This window comes from Pleuronectes platessa, chromosome 15 (genome assembly GCF_947347685.1).
Source record: "Pleuronectes platessa chromosome 15, fPlePla1.1, whole genome shotgun sequence".
Classification (NCBI taxonomy): Eukaryota; Metazoa; Chordata; class Actinopteri; order Pleuronectiformes; family Pleuronectidae; genus Pleuronectes; species Pleuronectes platessa.
This window is the reverse complement of record NC_070640.1, coordinates 16,752,772-16,776,988: the sequence shown is the minus strand read 5'-3', so window position 1 is coordinate 16,776,988 and position 24,217 is coordinate 16,752,772. Positions and strand designations below refer to the sequence as shown.

The 24,217-nt window shown below is 40.3% G+C and overlaps 1 protein-coding gene across 4 annotated transcripts in view; it reads left to right on the top strand.

The window, feature by feature from the left end:
- Window positions 1–926: 926 nt before the first annotated feature.
- Window positions 927–24,217, top strand: part of fgf11b (fibroblast growth factor 11b) — a 32,137-nt gene continuing 8,846 nt past the window's right edge. Inside the window, exons 1-7 of one of the 4 annotated variants that reach the window (XM_053441559.1) lie at window positions 927–1,119; window positions 1,845–1,855; window positions 2,856–2,871; window positions 10,947–10,950; window positions 13,058–13,074; window positions 21,039–21,149; window positions 22,133–22,236. In XM_053441559.1, coding sequence (XP_053297534.1) covers window positions 927–1,119; window positions 1,845–1,855; window positions 2,856–2,871; window positions 10,947–10,950; window positions 13,058–13,074; window positions 21,039–21,149; window positions 22,133–22,236 — 456 coding nt within the window. Of the gene's footprint in view, window positions 1,133–1,844; window positions 1,856–2,855; window positions 2,872–7,133; window positions 7,160–10,946; window positions 10,951–13,057; window positions 13,075–18,923; window positions 18,940–21,035; window positions 21,150–22,132; window positions 22,237–24,217 lie in introns of those variants that run through there. The other 3 variants (XM_053441558.1, XM_053441560.1, XM_053441561.1) reach the window with 3 other exon arrangements.

Genomic DNA, 24,217 nt, shown 5'->3' with positions numbered 1-24,217 from the left:
GGAATTCACGCGCACACACTCTCAACAACCGCTCGCTGACTTTGGATGGGAGGAGGAGGAGGGGGAGGTGGTGGAGGTGGAGGGTGAGGAGTAGGAGGAGGAGGAGGAGGAGGAGGGGGTTCGGTGAGGACTGTGGGAAAGGAGCGTGCCTTCGGAGGCAGATGAAGAATGTCTGTCCGTCTGTGTCCATGTCTCCGCTGTGTTCCCGGCTGCCTCCCCGCAGAGACGGCCAGCGTCCCACTCGCTGCTCCACCTCTGGATCTGAGTCGGCTGGATTACCGCCCGGACCCTCCGCTCATTATTCCACCCTGCCACATTTAAATGGGAGGCAAAGTTGGACCTCTGTGGACTGCACGAAAAAATGGTGACAAACAGTTTGATTCCTCTCCTGCTTTTAGAAGATCCTTAGCGTTCCAAGTGATCCCACTTTTCTTCAGGGAGTTTTTATATGTAAAACCGTTTGAGCTCCTCCTCGTCGGTGCTGTCGATATAAAGTAGGTGACTTATTTTGCAATAGAACATTTGTAAAATTGGCTCTTTAGGCACGTTTTGATGTGATTGGGGAAGAGGTGTAGAAATATCCTTTATTAAAACTGAAAATGTAACTGTAGCACTTTCCTCTGTGTGCTCTGTTAGTGCCCGACTTCTTTATTTCTGGTCAGAGTGGAGGCTCCATGTTGGACTGCAGGTGAACTTGCATCTCTACCAGTCCATCCCTCTCCAAAGGGGAGCCGCAAACTACTCTTCCCAGTTAACCCACTTAGACGCTCAATCTCCCCTGTGGGGGCTTCTCTGAAACAACCGTCCTACTCTAGTTCTTTTATTTTTTTTATTTTTTTTTTCTGAGGAACACAAGAGCTAAACCAGCAAAAAGGGGGCACAGGGAAGGAAGGCACCCCCCCTCCCAAAGGTGAGAGGGGGGGAAGATGGCAGCTCTCGCCAGCTCTCTCATTAGACAGAAACGGGCGGTCAAGGAGGACCCAGGCAACCGACCGGTAGCCAACAAGCGAAAGCCCTGTCCCAAGAGCAACAAGTCCCTGTGCCAGAAACAGATCCTGGTCCTGATCTCCAAAGTTCGACTATGTGGGGGTCGAAAGAGTCGAACTGACAAAAGACCGGGTGAGTCACCGCTGTCATCTTCCTCTGCTTGTTCATTCTCTTGATCCTATGTTGGGACATTTGGTCTTAACCAATTTTTCAATTAATTTAATGAAGAACATTTATCTACATTAGATATTTCCATGATTCAATTAATTTTATAATGATTGTATTTTATTGGAGTAAAAAGTAAATTTTCCTCTTAAAACAAATTTTATTTGTTTTATTTAGTCAATGTTTTTTTTCCGATCATTCACTTCACAATTTATATCATATATTTTATATCTGTTGCTGCCATAAATCATAAACCTTAATATTTCCCTATTAGCAGTGCTTTTCCGTGCAGCTCAATCTTGCAGTTGAACAAATGAAAAATTAAGCTGACTTGACTTTAGATGCACCTCATGGAGCTGCAGAAACAATCAACTCTGCAATTAGCTTAAAAAAACACAATTGCAGATGTATTCTCTAAGTACTTCCTGCAGTTGTATGCATAACTGCAGATGCATGCAAAATCAATTGTACTATTTTTTCCACATGCAGCAGAATTTGCAATTTCCAGTTATCATGCACACAAGACGTGCAGTTTCGCAGTGAAGAATATTCTCATGCATGGGCTCACAAACTTGAAATGTTAAATAAATGTCAGCAGTTGGATGTATAGAGGTGCACATGTGCAGAATTCTGATTTGAATGTATTCATTGAGCATCCACACTAATACAAGCACAACATGTGGGTGAGGGAGACAATCCATTGGTTAATAAGATTCTAACTTGGAAATTAATGAAGATACTGTTGTGTAATGATATACCTGTAATATTTGATCAAATACAACTAAATCGTTTGACTCTGGTGGAATGGACAACATCTCACAGTCAAATAAGACATCCACACCTGCAACACAACTAACTGTGTGTAAACAAGTGCTGTGCTGTGTAACTATGTCAGCTTCTCTGATGTGTTTCTCTTTGAAAGCACAACTTCAACCCGGAGCCTCTGAAAAGAGAAGTATGTGATGTGTTGCCAAAACTCACTCTCTCTCATCAGAACTTCTTGACATGTAAAAGCCCCTGTGTTGCTTCTCATAACTGCTCTTTTGTTTCTAAATGAACTAATTCAGGAGACAAAACAGAGTAATCCCCCCCCCCCCCCCCCCCCCCCCAAACATTTTTTCACATTATTCTTCTCTCCTTTGGTGTGACTGCTTCATTTTTTAATTCACAATGAGAAGTGTTTTGCTTTATTCATGCACAATTGATAAGTTTGGTAATGCTTTGGTTAAATTATGCATATAATAGAAATACCACTGAACAAACCAGAGGCCAAATACTTTCATGGCTGATTGAGGCAGGAACAGTTTATTTAGAGTTGTATTTTGTTGTTGTTGTTGTTCCCTGCGGGGGTAAAGACAGCATCTGAGCAGTTTGAACGTGAGAATGATGAGTGATGAGCAGAGCTTTGTGCTTGGTGAGGACTTTCGTTTCATTCTGCACCACTCCATAACACTCTGGGAGTCAAAAACTTTGAATTTAGATACACCACATGGCCGGAAGATGATACCGTCGACTATTTATCAACTGAATCTGCTCTGTCGGTGACTGCTTCAAGTCCTGACACATGCTAAGTGGCAGTTTGTAGAGTTGTAACAGAATAGACTCTCATTTAAAGAATGTTTGGCTCAGTGCATTTAAGTTCCTCTGTCATTAAAAGGAGAATCGCTTCCTGCCAATCAGGTCCCTGCACGTCAATGGCACAGAAACCTCCATCTCTCTGTTGCACACAACCGGATTTGGTGACTTCAATAATGTGACATAACCATGACAACATACTGTGTAACCGCAGCTTTATTTCTTGGGGAAAAAAAATGTGTAGAGCCATTATTTTGCATCTGTTGTGTTTAGTTCATGTATTATTTTTTTCTCGTAAAAGTTAGGTTGTTGACATAATGATACCAGATGTTGGTCTGGTGTTGCGCTAGCAATGGGGGGGGGGGGGGGGGGGGGGGGGGAAGAGATGATAGGCTCTGTGTTCACAGTATTATCATGATTTCATGAGAATGGTATAAGTGAGTTGGCCTCCCCTGAGATTTGTTGCCTGAGCCATAACGCTCTGTAAGGTTCACCAACTCACTCGCAAACTCACAAATCTTCTTACTCACTCTGGGCAGTCAGTTCTCTCTCCTCAAGGAGGAGTGGTTTTCAGGTACTGTTAGTCCTCTTCTACATATGCAAATTTGCTACACAACTCTCTACGGCAATATTTTTTGTCATTTGGATGTCGCTTTGCATTCAGGGATTTTTGCAGCACAAATAACCACGTAGGAGAGTGAACGTGACACAAATAGCTGAAAAATTCCCAACAGGAGAGGGTATTGTATTTGTATAGCGCCAAACCATAATATACATTATCTCAAGGCACCTTACATAGAATGTCATAACCTTAAAAATGATGCTGCAGACCAGTCACAACAACCATCCTCTTTTACCACATATGCAGCTGGAATTGCACAATATAAATCAACATTTAACTCCACTAGATCCGAATTATTTTATAATCTGCACCAAGCCACCAATATAAATCCCCTCAATATGCCAGATTTTTCATGAACCTCTGTGAATTATTCCCCTCTGAAAATTTTTAAAAACGCCTGAAAATCTTGCAATGTTGAAGTAAATGAGGGGTAAAAGAAACTCTTTGATCCACCTCCTGATCGACATCTGCACCAAAATGTAATGGGTTCTTCCTGAGGTCATGCTCTATCCCTCCACAACATTTAATGGAAATCTATGGATTTTTGATTATTTGTAATCGTGCTAAATAACACAGACAAAATCATAATCTGGACGTAATAATTATGTCAAACAGGAGAGTCGGATCCACCACAGAACAGTCGAGTGCTTGAAAAAATCCCCTAAATCGGACATTGAAAGAAGCGTTTAAAATGGTTTTCTAAGATGGTAGGAGATAACTGCTGCAGTAAACTTGACATAACATTTTAGCTTTATCCCGATATGCATCATTATCTGATTATGAAAAGAATTCTATCCCAAAAATATATTTTGGTCATTTATCGTACAGTTGTAATGTATAGCTGTTAATGCTGCCACCTATAGGCATGTACATAAATATCTGCTGTAGTTAAAATACCGGCGGTGAGTGTTATTCTTCTTATTTGGTTTCAAATTGGGACAAAGAAAAATCCATTTAATCATCTTTTATTATTATACTTTTTTTTACAGTATCGTCTGAAAGACTTTCTCAGACTTTGAGAAAATATTTACTTTGAAAAGGTCTGTGGGTTTGATACAGGCTTAGAGATTAGAGATTATACCTCCACATTTATTCATCACAAGGGCAATACTTTTTTTCAATATTTGCACATTGCAGTTTGTCATTTGCTCGAGTTAATGCCTTGTTAGCGGGAAGCAGGTACATTTCCATTTCAACATCGCCGCAGGATTCTGTAGATGTGTGGATTTTGAGAGGAGAGTTCTCAGCTGTCGAATTAACACCACACATAAGCTATATTTACAACTGTAATAAAGCCTACTCGAGCGATAGAGACGGACATAAGCCATGCTGCTTAAACATGTGGCCGGCCCAAATCTCACACTGGACGAGTTCCACAGCAAACCGCAGCATTTCAACCTGCCTCTTTCTCCACTTCATCAGCCTACCTTACCGGTGACCCCTTCAAGAGCTGACCTGACCGGTGGGAAAAAAAAACTCTCCCACTGTCAGTAATCTGCACTGTTGCCCTCTTTTCAGATCAATCCAGCTAATTAATGTATAGCGATTAATCAATAATCACCCTCCCGGTTTGTTCAAGGTGGAATCTGACTTGAAAAGGGAGCGATATCGAGCCGCCTGCCCTGTGTATCACCTTTAATACCTTTCTCTAGGTTAGAGCAAAGGAATCTTAAACACAATTCACGAGTACATGGAACTGAAGAAACATTAAAGTAATAGTGGTCGAAGAGTTATTCAGATCATTTACTCAAGTAAAAGTAATAATATCAAAAGAAAAAGCCCTGCATTCAAAACTTTAAGGTGAAATTAAGTCAGTATTTTTGACAAAATGTACTTAGTCAGGTAAAGGTTATTATAGTGTAATAAACTTTAAACCTTTACTATTCTATCTGATATTTTTCAGATTAATATTACTGCTGCATTATGTTGCATATTACTGCTGCTGATGTTAAAGATTGAGCTCATTTATATACCGTTGGGTAGATTCATCTAAAGCAATGCATCATATTCTATAAGATTGTCATATCTCTGTGAGAACCTTGTGTCTTCTGCTTAACCTGTTTTCATTTTTGTGATGGTGAATTTCCCAGCTAATTCCTGAAAAATGTAGTGGAGTAAACTGTTAAACATTTCCCCTTGAGATGTAGTGAAGTAGAAGTAGAAAGATGCACAAATGCCAATACGATTGTAAAGCACAACATGTGTAATACAGTGCAGTATTTGAGTAAATTTACTAAGTTACTGTCAGCCACTGAAAAATATACAGCAGATATTTAGATTTTAAATTTGCCACATATGTGAGTACATCATTTTAAGAGCTGTCTGGAAATGCCACTCATGGTAGTAATACCATATAACACACCTAAGAGGGCTGAGTCATTAGAAACGACTGCGTTCAAATATAGTGCAGACCTAGACACCTTGTAGAATCGAGTGGGCTGTTTGGCGTGGAGGTGCACTGTAGTATGTTGTAGGTGTAAGCATCCGAGGGGCCAGTCCACTGTCGGAGCACTAGGGTAGGCCCCCGTCTGAGGAATAGCAGACCAGGTTACAAGGCGAGATCCAACGGAGGATAGCATTAAGCTGACCCCAAGAGATCGGGGCCGCTAACTTGCTTACTCGACAACACCTGATCAGACAATGCAGTGTTAGGTAGCTTCTCATCAGAACTTCACTGACTGTGACAGGGGTCAGAGAGAGCGACGGGGAGAGAGAGAGAGAGAGGGAGAGGGAAAGAGGGAGGGAGGGGGAGCTAGTGAAGGTAAACACAGGCTTAAGGAAAAAGTAAAGATATCACACTGATGTCAGGGAAAACTGTATCATAAGGTGGAGGCGGGGGGGCAATCACGGGGGTGGACACAGATGAAGAGATAATCATAAATGCAGAGAGCAAAGCGTTGAGAGATACCGTCGGAGATTAAAGGGCCGATGGGTGGAAATGAAGAGAGCTGTGAGTCAGCCCGTCATGGAGGCAGCATGTGGAGAAGAAGATGAGATGTGAAACCGTGGGGATGGATGTGAGGCGTCACTTTTAAACAGCTTCCTCCAGACATGAACTTCTCTTGTTTAATAATCTGTCCAAGAACACGGATAGTTCTCAACTGAGGGTTGAGAATGTTGCTACTGTTTATGTTGAATACAGTCTGGTGAGTAGGTTAAGGCAGGGATTGATATTTTTCATATCACTACAAAATGAAAACTTGGAAAGTATTTTTAGTGTGATTTTGATCGCATTAACCGAGAAGAATGTGTTTTCGTCTGCATTCGTTGGTTTGTTATTTCCTAGGATTATGCAATAAGTACTGGACAGATTTCCACGATAACTTGGTGGAAGGATGTGATGTGGGACTGGGAAGAATCCACTTTGGTGCAGATGCTTGTCAATGGGGGCGGATCCAGCACTTTTTTCCACTTTCTTTAATATTGTAAGGCGTTTTTTTATTTTACTTTGTCACTGAATTTGAGGAAAATTCATTGATCTTTATGAAAGAAATCAGGCATGTTTAGGGGACTGATATATATGAGTGTGTGTGATTTGTTGCACATCCAAACAAATTTCTGTAACTGGAGAATTTGAATGAGGTTCCGTAAGAGGAATGTTAAGCCTTAGTGGAGGTATGAACTCATAGTCACCTTCTAGTTACAAATTTGTACTAGGTTTTTCTTGGTTTGTTTATTGGAGGCCTGAAAGTGTTAGGTTATCTTTAAGGACTCTCAACACTTGAGACCTGCGTTTGCATTACAGGACCTGAAACACATAATCTCATTTACCTCATAGTAAGAGACGGGCTCCTACGACTTCCCGCAGAGGTTTTGTTGACTTCACAGAAGAGATTTATCATGGTTATTGCAGGTTTAAGACCTTTTCAAGACTGTAAAGAGTCAAATGTCAGACCTACGTCAAGTACGGCGGATATGAGGGAATATCAGAGTCCAAGAATTACATACACTGCCTCATAACAAACGAACACCCATATTCGTTTCCTGTCTGAGCACTGGTTTGTAGTGGGCAGGGCTTAGTGAGTAGGAGGTCAATCAACCCTGATCAAACCACACCCATACAGTCCCAATGAGGAGAATAAACCAAGTTTTTGGGTGTTGAGTGTAAAGCTTTTCGTAAAATACTGAAAAAGTATCTTTGTGTTAACGGTGATGAAATAGGTTATTATAAAAGCACAAGTACTAAACATTTTCAAATAATATCCAGTGTTAAACGAATTCTGAACAGTTTCCAAATAACAGATTTCTGTTTTGTGAACATCTAGTCAGGACAAACAAAAGATTAGTGCTCGACTGCTGCTGGGGTCAGCGATGTCTGGGCGTCTTGAACAACCCTCGTTTCATCGGTCGGATTTAAAATGTCTGGTCCCAAATGGTGTTGATGAGGATGGCAGGATGGTGAAGCAGCTGTTCACGCGTTAAGAAGTAGGCGATCTAGTTTATTGCTTAAACTTTGTCCAAGATATACCCAGATTAATCCACAGTGAAACATCAAAGTTTGGGCTCTAATCTCCTAAAGTCTGTTATATGATGCAAAAATCCATACAAGATTAAGGTACGCACTTAGATATTATTTTAGTTTTAAAGGTTTATCTGACTTTGTGTCTCTGGGTTGGAGAAGCTCCTCAGACACTCTGCAAATAAAGACGGTAGACACGAGGGGATCAGAGGGATCAGTTTCTTTCTCGGCGAGTATTACTGCAGTCAGAGTTTAGAGTTGGCCTGTGAAAAGATATTCAGCCATAGAGAGGCTGTTGACAATGGCCTTAAGTCTTACTCAGAGCAAGGCGGCGGAGGAATGTGTGTACAAAGAGCATCCTTTTGTTTCTTGTCGTCCGGAGGATGGCACCTTAATCTCCCACACATACCTGCTAAATTGAATCTGCGGGCGCTTTGATTAACGCAGACAAGGACAGATTGAATTTACCTTTAACAAGGGGAGGAGAGCGAGGACGGAGGACGAGAGGTAATGGCAAAACGGCTGTCAGAGAAGCAGAAGCATAGACCACTTTTAATAGCCAAAAGATATGAGTGCACATGGACAAAAAAAGGCACTACTATGAAAATGTAATCATTACATTTTTGAAATACCTAATTAAAATCTCACATTACACAGTTCTAGTTTTTACCTTTTCAGAACATTCCGTGTTTATAAGGAAAAGAGCCTGAACGGATGGTGGATTTTTGGGGGCAAATGGCAAGTGTAAAATATTTCTGATACAGATATATTGGCTTAAATATTATACATTATACATTCCCAAGATGTCATTTTCTAACCCTTATGACAAAGAAATGTAATCGAAATGTAACTTTTTATTTTGGTGTATATCAGCAAACATAAACACCATGTGTCTGTTAAAGGTTCTTATCAGTCAATTTTTATCATCCAACTGACATTGAGACAAGCTGAAAAATGATGCTACTATGAATTTTACCTTAAACATTTACATGTGATGACTTTTAGAAATAAGATTTGTTAAATCGATATAAATACTCTCACCTGTAGTTGGAGGTCCACATCATTCGGAACACCTGCAGCTGCTGGTCCTGTTCTCTCTCCGCTCCACAGTCGAAAGAAAAAACTCATCGTGCTGCTCAATTCCGTCCTGAATCTGACAACAGAAAGTGATGGAGAGAATCAGACAGTGTAATCATTTCTGAAACTTAGATTGTAAATTAAAATGAAGAATGCGTCTCAGCTTCCTCCCACCATCCAAAAATGAAGCCAAATTATCCTGAATACAAACGCTGCCATATTGTGCAAAATGGCGTCGGGAAGGTCCCTTTTATCCAGGTCGAAACACATGCTTGACCAATCATGAGTCATTGTCAGCTGTCAATCAGGATGTTTAACCCCATTTTTATAGAATAAAATAATGAATAAATTGACCCTTGAGTGTACGGCAGGGTGATAATGACTACCTATAACAAAAAAAAAAGGTTTGACACTTTTAGGCACATTAAAGCAAAATGCCTAGAAATGTCCCACACTAGTGGTTACGGATGTGCAATACTTGGGAGACTTCTAGGCATTTATCATAATAGCAAAATGCCTAGAAATGTCCCGACCAATCAGAATGAGCCGGACACTTCTAGGCACTTATTATAGCAAAATGCCTTGAATTGTCCCACACTTGTAGTTAGGGATGTACAATATACGGGGGACACTTGTAGGCACTTAACATTATAGCAACAATGCCTAGAAATGTCCCGACCAATCAGAATGAGCCGGACACTTCTAGGCACTTATCATTCAGGCAAAATGCCTAGAAATGTCCCACACTTTTGGTTAGGGAAATACAATACATGGGACAATTGTAGGCACTTTACATTATAGCAAAAATGCCTAGAAATGTCCCGATCAATCAGGGTGGGTCGGACACTTGTGGCACTTATCATTATAGAAAAATGCCTAGAAATGTCCCGACCAATCAGAATGAGCCGGACACTTCTAGGCACTTATCATTCAGGCAAAATGCCTAGAAATGTCCCACTCTTTTGATTAGGGAAATAAAATACTTGGGACACTTATAGGCACATATCATGGTAGCTAGAAGCTAGAATTGTCCCAAGTATTGCACTTCCCGAAACACAAGTGTGGGACATTTCTAGACATGTCCCATCCACTAACATGTGGGAGGTGGGTCAAGATGATTTGGCTTGTACAGCACAATTACTACAGGAGAGAAAATAAGAAGACATGTGAATTTGGAAATATAATTCTTAGAGGTAAATAAACGAACTACAAACAAACTCCGCAGCATTGTGAACACAATCTATAGTTTAAATGGACAAGTGTGTTACCAAACCACGTCAAATTTCTTTTCAGGGCTTATTTAATCACACGTCCTGACCTACATTATCTTACTCAGTACTCAGAATTTCAGTTTAGGAATTGACTGAGAAAGCAGAGAAAAGTCCCTGGAGACAAAAGCAAACATTCTGAAGGCTCATTAATGCTGCCCTTACGTACGTGAAGAAATGGAGATGTTTAAAAAGATGTAACCGTCACTGCCGACATATATCCACGCCTCTCGAAGTTATGCTATTGTTGAAATCTATTCAATGATCGTCTTGCTCGAACTATTGACCAAACTGCCCCCCATGATTTTTACAGTGGTACTGGTTCGTATTATCTATTCAGACGTGCACAAACAGGGGAGACATTAATGCAGGCTACGAATAGAAGGTTCTAACACTCAGCCTTAAAAATGTCTTCTCTATTTTTGCCTGTAAAACAGTGTATCATTTAAAACATAATCTTTGTGTAATCCTGTTGAGTTTGATGAAACCTATCATTCAGGCTTTTGCTGGCTGTATCTATTCAAATACAGCTGCATGAGTATTGAAACTGTGTCAGCTAAACTTAATCTCAGACAATGTTTGGCTTCAATCCTTCAATGGATTCCCTCCTCTGGTGCCAGGCTGCTCTTAAGCGTCTCTACTCGAGGTCTACTTCCTCCTTCTCCTTCTTCCTCCTCTTCTGTGTGGGAAAATCGTTCCGTGTGAGGACTATATGAAAACAGTTTCAGCAAGAAAAACCAATGCAGGTTCAAATACCGAGTCGTCTCTTGATCCGTCTGCTGTGCAGTTTAAGCTCAGTTGTGTGTTTACTTGTGTGATCATCACACGATCTGACAGAGGTCCGGACCCCTTTGGGAGTGTAGTGGAATGTTTGTGTTTGTTTGTTCCGAATATATTAAAGGGCCTATTTGTGTCCTTGCTGGAGGGTCCATGAGAAAAAAAAGGATAGGTGAGTTGTGTTGGGGAGCTGTTCGGCACATTGGTCCTGATCCTGTGCCTCTGTATAGTACACTATGTTATTGATGAGGCTGCGAGGCCACACCACATCACTCTCAATCCCCCTGAGTTTAGCATGTTGTTAACTGCCACTGATATGTTCCTGTCATATGTTAATGATTCACATATGTGAATACTGAATGTCTGCCAGGGAGGCAGTGCGAGTCCTATTTGCTTCTGCCCGTGTTTGACATGCTCCTGTCAGCACCGTTAATAAGCGGCACTAACTCGCTTTCACTTAGGTGAACCGCTGCCATTGTCACGAGAAATGATTTATGGAGCCTTGGATGTAAATGAAGAGGCCGTTGTTGGAGTTGCAGGTGACATGATGCACCTCATTCGCTCTCATTCCTCTTTTAACCTCGCCCCCTGTCCCGCAATCCCTCTTCTTCCTCCTCTACATCATCCTTTTTCAAGCTGTCTTCCCCTATCTCCTCTCCCTCCCTCTCATGCTTGTCACACTCTATATCTTTGTGTCCTTCTCTCGTTCTAACATTGCCCTTTTCTTTTGCTCTCCCAATCCTTTCCTCCTGTATTACTGGAAAATTGTGAAGCATTCAGTCTTTCCTCCCTGTTGTTAACCAGCGTTTCTGACTTTCTTTCTTCCTCACTCCTCTCCTCTCGCCCTCTATCTTCCCACAAGATTGATAATTACTAGCAGCACTGTGGAGCACATGGCCCAGTTTAGGAAAGGAGAAAAAAAGAACCATGTTCTCCTTTTATTAGAAGCAGAGTCAAACACCACACAAGAGACAGAATCCCACTTTCTTGCATGCATGCATGCATGCAGTGCACATGCATCTAGGCGCATGCATGCATGCATACACAAAGAGGGAGAGGGGAGACATAGAGAGCGGCTGAAAGTGAAAGTGAGCATGATGGGAGAAAACAGGGGGAGTCAGGGAGTCCTGAAAATCTAAGCTGAGAGGAAAACCCCTGTTGTTTGGTTTGGTCGGAGCTGGAGAAGAAATGCCCTTGGCTGCTCAGTCAGGCAGCCCCCCAGTAATTACCTCCACCCTTATCAAGAGCAGCGCGGCAGGAGGGAGATCAGAAACGACATACTGAGCTCAAATCAGGCCAGATAAATACATTAGTGTAATGATAACCAACACCTATAGCTATACACTATGCTGATTAGCGATAAACCTCAACCAACGCTTATTTTTCCAGAGCAATTACACCGCAGCTAAGGGTTTAAATGTCCTTGATAGCAGGCGTGATGCATGAAGTGATTACCTTGGGTTCTTATGTGCACTGACCTCATTTATACAGACACATACATAATTGCTGTATGAATGGGTTTACTGTAGGTCTAAGCTGCGGACTCCCCAATGGTATTTTCAAAATGATTATCATCTCCAAATGTAAATTGATGAGGGGCATCCCTGCGAAGACCGAGCTGCGGCTACAGCTGGGATTAGAGACAAACCAAATTTAATAAACAAAATGCTCCTGTGACTCTGTCTGATGCTTTTGCAAAATTTATACAGAACCGAAAGAAACACCTCCTTGTGTTGGTTCATCGAATAAGGGCTTGGTTTTGAATTTAACTTTACGCATCTTTGAGCAACTGGCAATTTTCAGCATCAGATAATAGGAAAATGTAACTAACAGCTCACAAGACATACGCAATCTATTAAACTTAAAACCCTCCATATCTACACACCTGCTTTGTTCTTGGTGTGGAGAGGTCACTTGGAATGAAAAGGCCTGCTGATAAGTCGACATGTTGTTGGCTGTGCTGACAACACCTGTGTGCTGATGCACATACACAGACGGCGAGCTCCCTTTGACCCACACTCCACTGACCTGGATCAGGGAATGTTTTCTGTCACTCAAGCCCACATGTGTCCCCGGAGTGATGGATGTAGTCACACGCCTCCTCTCCACGGGAAATACCCAGGACAGTCGAGGCTGCAGGTTGCGTTGCTGGCATATTTATTGGAAAGTTCTGCCAGGGCAGATTTAGGTGTGCTCAGCCCGAGAGATAATGTACAGGCTCTGCTGAGCTTGGGATGCACCTCCCCAGAGAGATGATAGAATACAAATGGTAAGAATCATGATTATACACAGTCATACAATCTGACCACAGATTTAACAAAACAAAAAATGTACTTGATGTTACAGCATCTCACCCACTTTTCAAGAGAAATTGTAAGTCACTTAAAATGAGATTTTTTACAAACGTCTTTAAAATAGCAGATTTTTCTCAAACTTTGGTTGTATCTGCGTGGGCTTGTAAAATGGTAAAATGATGACATCACAGTTTACTTCACGTAAGCCCACAGTTGCTCTGTGTAATGGGCATGCACCAGCTACAACAATAACGATGGAGGCTATATACCCATTTCTCTACGTTTGGTTAGCACTGTTAGGTCTAACTACAAGTTTGTCACTTAATTTAACATCACTGCATTAAATTATTTACAATTTGACTTGGACTAAGGTCTGGCATCCATTGCCAACCCACAGAAGTTGTGGGTTCCAACGAGCAAAAAAGATTTTTTAGCAGCTAAAGAATATGTAGGGTATGGTGTGGATTTATTGGCATAGATATGAAGTTTTTTTGGCGAGAAATCAGAAATGATTTTGAGCATCTGTTGCAGCAGTGGTCCGGGACTAGATCAGAATTCAAAGTATGCCAAAGTTATCAGTAATACACGGTAGACATTTATATTTCTGCTTTCAGCTTACATTAAACCATACCAAGTAGTTAATATAATAAAGACAAAATTGAAAATAAGTAACACAATACACGAGTACAAACGATGGACTAATGAACAGTCTATTTTTACCACATGCACTACATGAGGGTATATCATGTTCTCTGCAGCAAACATATCTCGAGAAAGCACCTTACAGATAAATCATTAATAGGAATGATTCGTACTGTGTGCAAGGTATTATCAAATGCATCTAAAATAATCTGAAGTAAAAGTATTAGTTCAATAGAGAAATGTCCTCTATGACTGATAATCATTATGTGACATAATTATTGTTAAGACTGATTCAAAGATGTAAATCTGAATATCATTTCTCTGTTGTAAGTGCTAGATTTACCCCAGTCAGTTACTTCTTTGTGTAGAAGTTGAAACTTTAGGCCACTGGCTCCCAACGGGATCACTTCAAAGACTGCCAAATAGATCTGGGGGCTCATGAGTTGATAAAAAAAAATGAAGAAAAAATGAAGTACTTCTACATGCATTTATTTGATTCTTTGGATCTTCTCTGATCTTTGTAAAGTATCAGTGAGTTTTACTTTTGTTTGCCTTTAACAGTCGTTTAAGTGGAACTGCTGAGATCTCAGACATCTGAAATGTGATAATAGGCCTCTGCTAGACACACATGCTTTTTTGTAATGGGTCACAGGCTAAAAAAAGATTGAGCCGCTGATTTAATCTGTATCAAAGCATTTAATTTTCTAAGCTTATCATGTTTTTGCTTTTTGTGAAACGTTAATCTGAAAAGTAACTACAGCTGTCAGATAAATGCAGTACAATATTTCCCTCTGGTGTTTAGCATTAGAAGAACACATGAAATGTTAATACTCAACTGTAGTACACAACTGAATCATCAGGTACTTTCAACCAGTGAATTTATGCTCCACTTCAAACAATGCATTTATACATTATTTAAACCTATGATTGCCTTTGGCCCCCTGTGATATACTGTTTGAATACAAGCACGCTTTAACATAACCAAATCGGCAAACATGACCTTTGAGTCTGGAGAGTTTTTCTTTTTCTGTTTACCCCTGTGGAGCAGTCGAGGCTCCATGCGCACTCGGTGCAGCCTCATGATACAAACACAGGCTCTCTGCTCACGAACAACCCTGTGTGCTTTGCTAATCCAACCAGAGGTAGACTGCTGTCACAGTGTGTCAGTATCTGTCAGTGTACTTCTCCAGGGCTTATGAAGGACAGGGGGGGGGGGGGTTGGCATGCTTTGTAATGCATGCTCACTCTTATGAGGCACGGACACAAGCAGATAAGTTTAAAAGGGGCCACTGGCACTGCAGCACTTTTATGCATGCAATTTTGTAAAGTGTTTCTGTTGTTACTTGTGTAGTTTAGAATTACTAATGTGTTCATACTAATGTACATTCTAAACCTGTCTGTTCGGAGTGGGCTGTTTGCTTGGCCTGTGGTGATGTTAGTTGGAGATTTCTGAATGAAATTGTAAAAGTGACCTATTATCAATAAAATGTCTTGCACCTATTTTATGGACAATGTTTTTCATAAAATACTAAATTTGCTTCATCACTGCCCATGTGTTTTTCTTATATGCAAGCCTGAATGGTTTATTTAACAGGTGTCATTTTTCATACATTGTATGTCGTCTATTTCAAAGGTCTCTCAGGCATTCAGCATAATATTCGGATCAAGGTTCACAACTCTACAGAATAAAAATTATATTAAGTATAGAGCATTTCTGTGACAAAATGAACATTATTTACTTTGTAGACAAATAGCCCAAAAATAACTGACTCAATGAATGTTGTTGCCATGACAGAGATCAGCACCCTTAGATGAACGGTTCTCAAGATATGCTTTCCACCAGACAGACGGAGAGACAAATTTCTGTAATTAGTAGATAGACTCTTCTAAAAGTCAAGGTTTTGTCATTCTTTTTAAAAATGTGTCTCTTGCAAGTTCCCCATCTTTATCAAAGTGGTATTCAGTGCTTTAATGAAAATGACAAACATTGTTATGACTCAACTCGTACATCTTTCCATCCGTCTGCCCCAATCTCAAGAACCTGTAACCTCAATAATGCTGGTTGGAATTTCTTACATTTTTTCAAGGTCACTGTGACCTTACCAAACATGGTTTTAGCCATCACTCAATCCCTGCTTTGCTTACTATGAAACCATCCACAATAGCTTATCTTAAATTCCTTTATCACATTCACATATATCTTGTTAATCTAGACAGATGTGGATGTAAACCGCACCTTGGCTCAGCAGAGTGCATACCTACGCCAAGGCTCAATAGCCAACACAAATCTGCCTCCTGATCCAGAGCCGCAGAAAGATTTAATGAGTTCTTCCCTGACCACTACCACATCCTTCCTCTAGGTTTTTCGGTAATCCGTTTTGTAGTTTTTCCAAAATGTTGCTTACAAGACACCAACAACAAAAAAGTTAAAGGGTGAAAACCCCCTTAGCAAAGGAAAATGAATGTGTTTTTTTACATTTTGAAAGGGCAAAGAATATCCAGGTTTACACAAATCATCAGTGGTGGGTCAGGTTTGTAGAAGAGATGTATTCTCACAACTCCTTCAAAAGACAAATCTGACCTTGGTGTAATGTGTTCTATATTTTACTCTGTATTTGATGATGAATGAATGAATATGATGAAAGCTATATGTAACACAGGTGACCATGTAACATGTTTGGTTGGAGCACTCATGGATATATCCAAATACCTCCATACTGCAACATTAACGACAAAGGCAGAGAAAAATGGTGTCTGGTGAGTGTCTGTGTGTGTGTGAGTGTTTGTGTGTGTGCGACTGCATTATGCAGACACGTGCTGTCAGAACAGTGAGAGGGGAGCAGTTTGCACAATACACATGGGGATGTAGTGCATCTCTGCTATTTGATGACACCGAGTTGAGTCAGTGTTATGATTATGCACAGTTTTGTTAATTTGCATGTTGTTAAAAGCCTTGATGCAGCACTGAACTATTAGAGGCAAAAAGAGGAGACTCACGAGTTTATGGCCGACGCAAATACGGACAGAATGGCATAAAATATCTTTGGGAATTTGAATATTTTAGTTTTACACATCTTTCTTCCATAAGATCACAATTCTTAAAAGCTGCCAGAACCAAAATCAAGAATAACGTCTTATAAAATCAGTCATACAGCAGATGATGTCATCATTTATTTCAGGAGAGTCAAACCTACATGTATTATTGGTTGTACAGGCAAATGCAGCTGCTGATCAAATGGTTGCTAATAATGATTGTGTGAAAAATTATAGTTAAGTCAATATGTAGCTTGTGAAATGCGTGAGGAATAAAGTAGGAAGGAGAAAGATAAGGTATGGCAAAGACAGAGAGAGAGAAAAAATAGAGTCAGAGCAGATTATGAAATCAAACTGCAATGCTGAAGATGTAGCAAGCTGAATGGCTGCACTGTCACTGCCACATGCGATAGCTTTCTTAAACCCAAATGCTGGGACCTCTCAGAGTTTATGTTTGTGGGAAGACAAAGAATGTGACCACCTAACAGCCATCAAATGAATATGCTCTTTGCAAGATGTGGAAAAAGTCTGCTCATATGCCAAACGAAACTGGCAAATCTCCAAGTTCAGCAAATTGTTTGATTATGACATAATGTCTATGTCTCTTCATTGTGACTGGTGTTAGTGCGAGATGCTGTCAAAGGAATATGACCTTCCCCCAAAACCAGAAGCCCAAGGTCACATCTTCAAACGTCCTGTTTTGTCAAACCACCGGTCTAAAATCCCCAAATCTTGAGTTTATGATAGGGCAGAGGCACACAACTGAATTAAGAGGAAGTGGGAACAAAGAGGAAAGGTAAAGCTGTTTAGTTGTTAATATTTCGAGATTGCTTATATGTGTAATGATGTTATATATTTTTAAAAAGGCAAAGGGGAAACTCAAACAAACAAAAAGTAAAGTTTTGATGTAAAATTAAGCACTTTGTTTATTTATAATATTTAGTATTATTGAATTTAAACAGTGTTTTGATATTCCTCCAGAAACTTACTTGTATTTTATTTTGGTTTGCATTTATTTAATTGCTGGACGGCTAAATATAGTTTGATATAATCCTTTTATTTGACTGGAACAAACTCTTGCACTTATTTTATTTTGGAGAGATTTTGTTATGGAACTGTAAAAAGGCTGTTCAGAATGGGTGAATTTTTGTTGTGGAATAAGGCCTTTAAAACATATTTTAAGAGAAGATGACAAGACTCAAGTTTTTAAATTTGTATTTTCACAAATTCATTAACATATTAATCAAGTAATACAAAATGATCGTTAGATTCATCCAAAAATGTATCGCTAGATTAATTGATAACAAAATAATCGGTAGGCGCAGCCCTAGTTTATGAGCATGAAACTTTACATTTAGAAAATGTGACACTTTGGTTTAAAACGACTGTGACAATAAACCTATGGTCAAGGCAAAACCGGTGTTGTCCAAAGAAGCAGAATAATAAGTTCCGACTTAAGTTTGTGCCTAATTAGATCAAATGTGAATATTTGTATGAAAATAAGGTGCAGAGAGTCCAAAGAAGAAAAGTGTTGTTACCTCTGATGCACTTGCAGTAAAACTCGACTGTTGTGGGTTTTGCTCGGAGCACACTTTCATTATTTGGGACCAGAATTTATCGTGCATTGGGATGGTGGGATGAGCCGTTTGAAGTCGGAGCCGGATCCGCTAAGTGAAACATTAGTTTTAGTGTCCCTGACACAGAGCAAGGGGGTATGATTGCAGCCATATTGCAAAAGCTGTCTATTGAGTTTCTGCCCGAATGTGTTTTTTGTTTCCCGAGCACGTACAACCGTCGCTCTTAATGAAATGACAGTATCATCTCATTCACTGTTTCCTCGCTGTCCCTCTGCTCTCCCATTCCCCCTTTCTTTCCCTCTCCCTCTCTCATCCCTTTCTTTCGCATCTGTGGGGACAAGTAATGAACGGCTTTCCCGCTCTGATTGGATGATGTATGATGTTATTAGGTGGGATGAAAGCGTGCATAACTCAAAGGATATGAAATGGAAAAGGGGAGAAAAGAAGAGGAGGAAGAAGTTGCAAGAGCAAGAGATACTGAAATGTTTTGACAAGCAGCTTTGAAAGAGAGAGGGTGGGTGAGTGCTGCAGATGTATATGCATGGAACAATGGGAGTAGGTCACACTTCCACTGATGTTTCAACCCTGGCACACTTCCTGTGGGAAATTGTCCTACAGATCTTGTTCCTGCATCCTCTGCCACTCTCTTGCTCCCCGTGCTAGTCCGGAGACGACAGGTAGATTGCGCAGTGCCCTCAGTCCCTCCCTGGAGGGGGTGCGCGAGGGCATGGGTGGAGTTGAGCGGAGGGGGAACTCCCCGATGGCCCCGCGCTCCTCCGGGAGGCCCGCTTTATAAACAGCTCCTCCGTCCACGTCTCATTGCTCTCGTTAATGCTGCATTGAAGGAGACTGGTCACTTCGCTGGGCCTGACCGGACTAAGTGGGGCACTGGTGATGCCTGAGAGCTTCTGCATGCGAGGATTCTGTCTGTTTCTTAAATGAACGCAAAGTAGGCTGCAGGGACTCCACTCATGAAACATTCAACCGTTCTCCTCACCTTCCATCCCCTCTCTTCCACCACCACACAGGCCGCTTGATTATATATATTTTATTTAGCGGGACACAGAGTTGCTCTTTCACTTGACTTCACCCTCTGATGGCCCCTTAGCTCACTAAAAATACTGGTAACAAGACTGTGGGCAGATGTGTTTGCTTAAGTTATACATGCTCTTTATTCACCACTTTGCTGACAGCATTTCAGATTCACTGTACGCTATATAGGCCCAGTGTTATATGAATTAGCTCAACAATGGGCACACATATTAACTAGGAAATTGTTATTGAATAATGAACGCCTGAACCCTCATTTTAGTGCTAAATATCTTTATATTTTCTCTCCGTAAAGCCAACAAATACAAAACATAAATGGATGTATTCATTTTTTTCAGCAGAATCGTGAAGTGTGTATAAGAATGGATAAGTGTTCCTCTATTATGGTATTGATGTAAGGGATCAATCATAACCTGTTTTGCCAGGCATCATTCTACTTTGAGCCATTAGACCTATGTCCAATGGGCTTTTCTCATGACTTTAAAGTGTGCAAGGTCATTTATGCTTTTATTGTTAATGTGGTTGAAATAAAAGAGCAGAAGAGTGGGAGTTAAAAAGCCTTATATGTAATGTATCTAGACCTGTTTAAAGGGATATTTCACCTAGAAATGAAAATTCACTCATTATCTACTCACCCCTATGCCAATGGAGGGGTGGGTGAACTGCTGGAGTAAACAGTGTTGCAACTGAATACAATTCAATGGAAGATATTAGTGACCTATCTTCAGAACCAATGAAGCCAACAGAAAAAACATAACCTGCCTCCCTACTGCTCGTGTGGTGTCATTTCTGGGTGAACTACCCCTTTAACACAGCCATGCTTGCTGTACTTAAGCATTGCACTGATCTGTGCTAAATGTCAGCATCAACTTGTTAACACGCTCACAATGACAAGATGCATGTTTACACTACACTACAATCTATCCAATAGTTACACATAAACCTACATTTATACATATAGAACATTATCTAGCTTCAAACCTCTTCAGCAAACCTCATCTGCACCCTGGTGGTTGGCTGCAGTACAGGTCATAAACCCTGCCCTCCATGTTGGCAGACGGGACATGGACCAAACCAAAAAGTACCCGTCAAATAACTTTTGCTCAAGACGGTTTATATATTAGGTTATTTTTGTCACACTGACAAATGTTCAAATTCTCATTTTTCCAGTAAGTCTGTCTTTAGTTGGTCAATTGATGATATAAAATAGATGTGAAATATCATGATCCACTGACTCGTTGAGCATGTGTATCGGTTCCAATACAAAGACTCTGGCTCCTAATTATGTCAAAACCACAATCCACCCTTATTCAGTATATTTTGCCTTCATTTTTGGACAATGAGAGGAGTTGGAGACGTGTCGTCCATCTCAATATAACGTCAATGCTCTAAACTCAGATATGTTTGACTAACCTATTACCTTTCCAGGTTCTGTGAACATAATTTCTGCTCTCGACATCTCATCGCAAAAACCTGTCAAGTACAATGTTGTTCTCCTGTGCTCCCTTGCAGATCCGCAGCTGAAAGGCATTGTTACCCGGCTATACAGCCAACACGGATACTACCTGCAGATGCAGCCTGACGGCACCATGGACAGCACGAGGGATGAAAGCAGCTCATTTTGTGAGTGTCTCTGTCTGTAGGCTCCATGTCTTTGCTTGTGGTCGTTTTCTGACATGTTTAATCAAATTATTCACAGTCTAGTCTCTATAGCAGCAGTTAGAGGAACTAAGCAGGGGAACCCTCAGTTTTCTGCTTGAGTTTGGAGCAGCTGATACCCTCACTGGGAGCACAAAATCCAGCTTTGGCAAAGTGCTGCCCTGTATTCACTGAGCTAAACAGACGCACTGTACTATATCCCTGCAGCTGAAATTAGGGTTTTGTCAGCTCATCTGTCAAATTTGCTCCAATTTGTAATGTTATTTTTGTCTTTTAATGGGAAGGAACATCACGTCAAACCTGCTAATTTAACGTGTCCTTGCTCACTCTCAGAAATGCTTGGTTCTCATCCCTCACATCCATCTAAACTGTAACTGAATCTACAACTTTGAGTTAAAAGTGCTTCTGAGTAGCTGAGATGAATGTTCACCGTGACCTTTAGCTGTCTAAATTTGGTTTTCAGACCAGAAAATAGTGTTCTTTTCCGGGTATCATTCTTTGTGATTCCTATTTGACCTTCCACACTCAGACGTAAGCCCTTTTTCAAACTGTATTTAAAAGAATTTACATTTTTTATCCATTCTACAACCGACATTATCCTTCACCTGCCCACTTTTATCTGTCTTTGCTCTAGGCTCTATTTGGTGTCGCAGAGCATCTCCATTATTACCCAGGTTTAGAGGCAGTGAAAAGCACAGTGAAGGTGACATGGTGTTGTGTTTACACAAACATAAACTCTGAGAGGCCACAGCATTTGGCTTTAAGAGAGCTATAGCATGCGGCAGGGAGGCTTCAGCCGTTCAGCCCGCTACAGCTTCAGTACTGCAGTTTGATTTCACAATCTTCTCTTGACTCTCTATTTTTTCTCTCCGTCCCGCTCTCTCTCTCTCTCTCTCTCTCTTTGCTGTACTCTATATCTCTCCTTCCTACTTTATTCCCCAATTTAGCACAGTTCAACTTGATTCCAGTGGGACTGCGGATCGTGGCTATCCAGGGGGCAAAGACAGGGCTGTACCTCGCCATGAATAGTGAAGGATACCTCTACACCTCGGTATGTGTGTGTGTGTACAAGTGACAGTTATGCACATTATGGTTTTTTTTATCTTGTGTTTGATGGTTTAGGTTTGTATATTTAAAGTTTTTACAGCCCTGTAAACTTATTTTACTTTCATTAACCTTTGATGCATATGCTAAATATTAAGCTGCGAGGTGCCTTTAGGGGCAAAACAAGACTAGATGATAGAAAGCATGTTGACATCATGACTGTGTCTGGTCAGGTTGTAGCTCTGCAGTTATTCATTAATTAATGCACTAGATTATGTGTCTCTGATGTTGCAGGCAAATAGAGAGGCAATCAGATGCAGATACAAACTGTTCCGATTGATTTATTAGATCAACATATATTAGTCTCAGGTGACTTTTCGGTCTATTAGATAATATTACACAGGTAGAAAACACAGATGAAGCAGTAGCAGGAGGCTGAAAAGAGAGATGGAGAACCTCTTTGAAGTGTAATACCCATGGCACAGTGTTAGTATCACAACTTGTTTTTTCTCATATATTTAATTCTGCAAAGCACTTCATTAGCCCCTATGCATAATTTCAATTATGCCAAATAAAGTGTCAGAGGGGTATTAGTAAGTAGCCATAAGGGCTTCATTCAGTTAAGTTGCAAATTAGATGAAATCTACAACTTAAAAACGGGGAGATAGGCTGCTTTATTAGCAGCAGGAATTCTCTTCAATAACCATTAGCTCCTGGACACATGGTAGTTCTAGTGTGCAGTCTAATCAGCACCTTGGACAGTGCTTTTTAACATTTCTTTAGCTTGCTTATGTTGCCGGTATTATAATTACTAGTTCAGTGCCCGTTCTAAACCTGCTCAGGAGCTACTTCAGAATTATTCCTCGTCGTTAGTGAGTCCTCCTCAAACAGTCCTCCTACAATATACTGTCACTTTTAAATTGTGTGTTTGTTGTTTGCAGAGCTTTAAAGAAACATTCTAAGGTACAGGGTGAAGTTAGAAAATGTTGTGTTCATCCTACCTGGTTTATCTGCAATGAAGAATCTATAGTCAATGTTTTTCATAAAATTAAACTGAATTTACTCTATTACTGTTCACAAGTATCTTTGATATAAGCTTGACGGATTTACATAACTGGTGTTTTTCATACATTGTACAGCAGCTATTTCAGAGGTTTGTTAAGGAATTAACAGTCTTCAGATTAAAATTCACAGCTTTTCAAAATAAAAGCTCTGAAATTCATCCCAATACAAAATGTTGCAAAAACAAAACGAATGAGGTCCTTTTACTTTGAAGAATCATTGCTAAAATGGAAGTGATTTGCCATGATGAGGTACCAACGCCACCCGTGAATGTCTGTATATGTCTGCTTCGTTGAAATAAAAAACACATCAAATCGTAAAAATCATCTGGCACCGATTTAGACCCGCGGTTTGGTTGAGGGTCCTAGAAGAAGATTCATCTCGGTCCACAGACTTTCCTTTTTTAACCAAGATCCAAACTTCAAGGTTGATCAGTTCAATAAGCAGCCTAAACAGAGTTAGTGTCATAGTCTCAAACCATGTAGTCTGATCACATCACATTTATACATTTACATGTTATCAGATACAAATCACCAAACCATGGCTACATGACATGGTGAATAGTACGTGGTTATTACAGGGACATTTTACTATTCTTATCTTACTGTTATCTTTCCAGTTCTGTAAAAGATAACAGCACAAGAGTTATAAAGTTAGACATGTGTTCTATAAATAACAGCATATCCTTATACCTGAAATGCCAGAGTACCTGTAAGTTGGATGAAGTGTATTTTAAGGTTTTCCCCAGTTTTGCATAAATGAAAATAAAATATCAAAGAGGATGTCACTATTTCACAGTTTACTGCACACATATGTAAAAATGAATGTCAGTGCTGTGAGATAAATTTGATTTAAATAAGTCTCCTCTGTGGATATTTGGGCGTATGGAAAGTTGTATGCAAAATCTGCAATATGGCATATGGTTT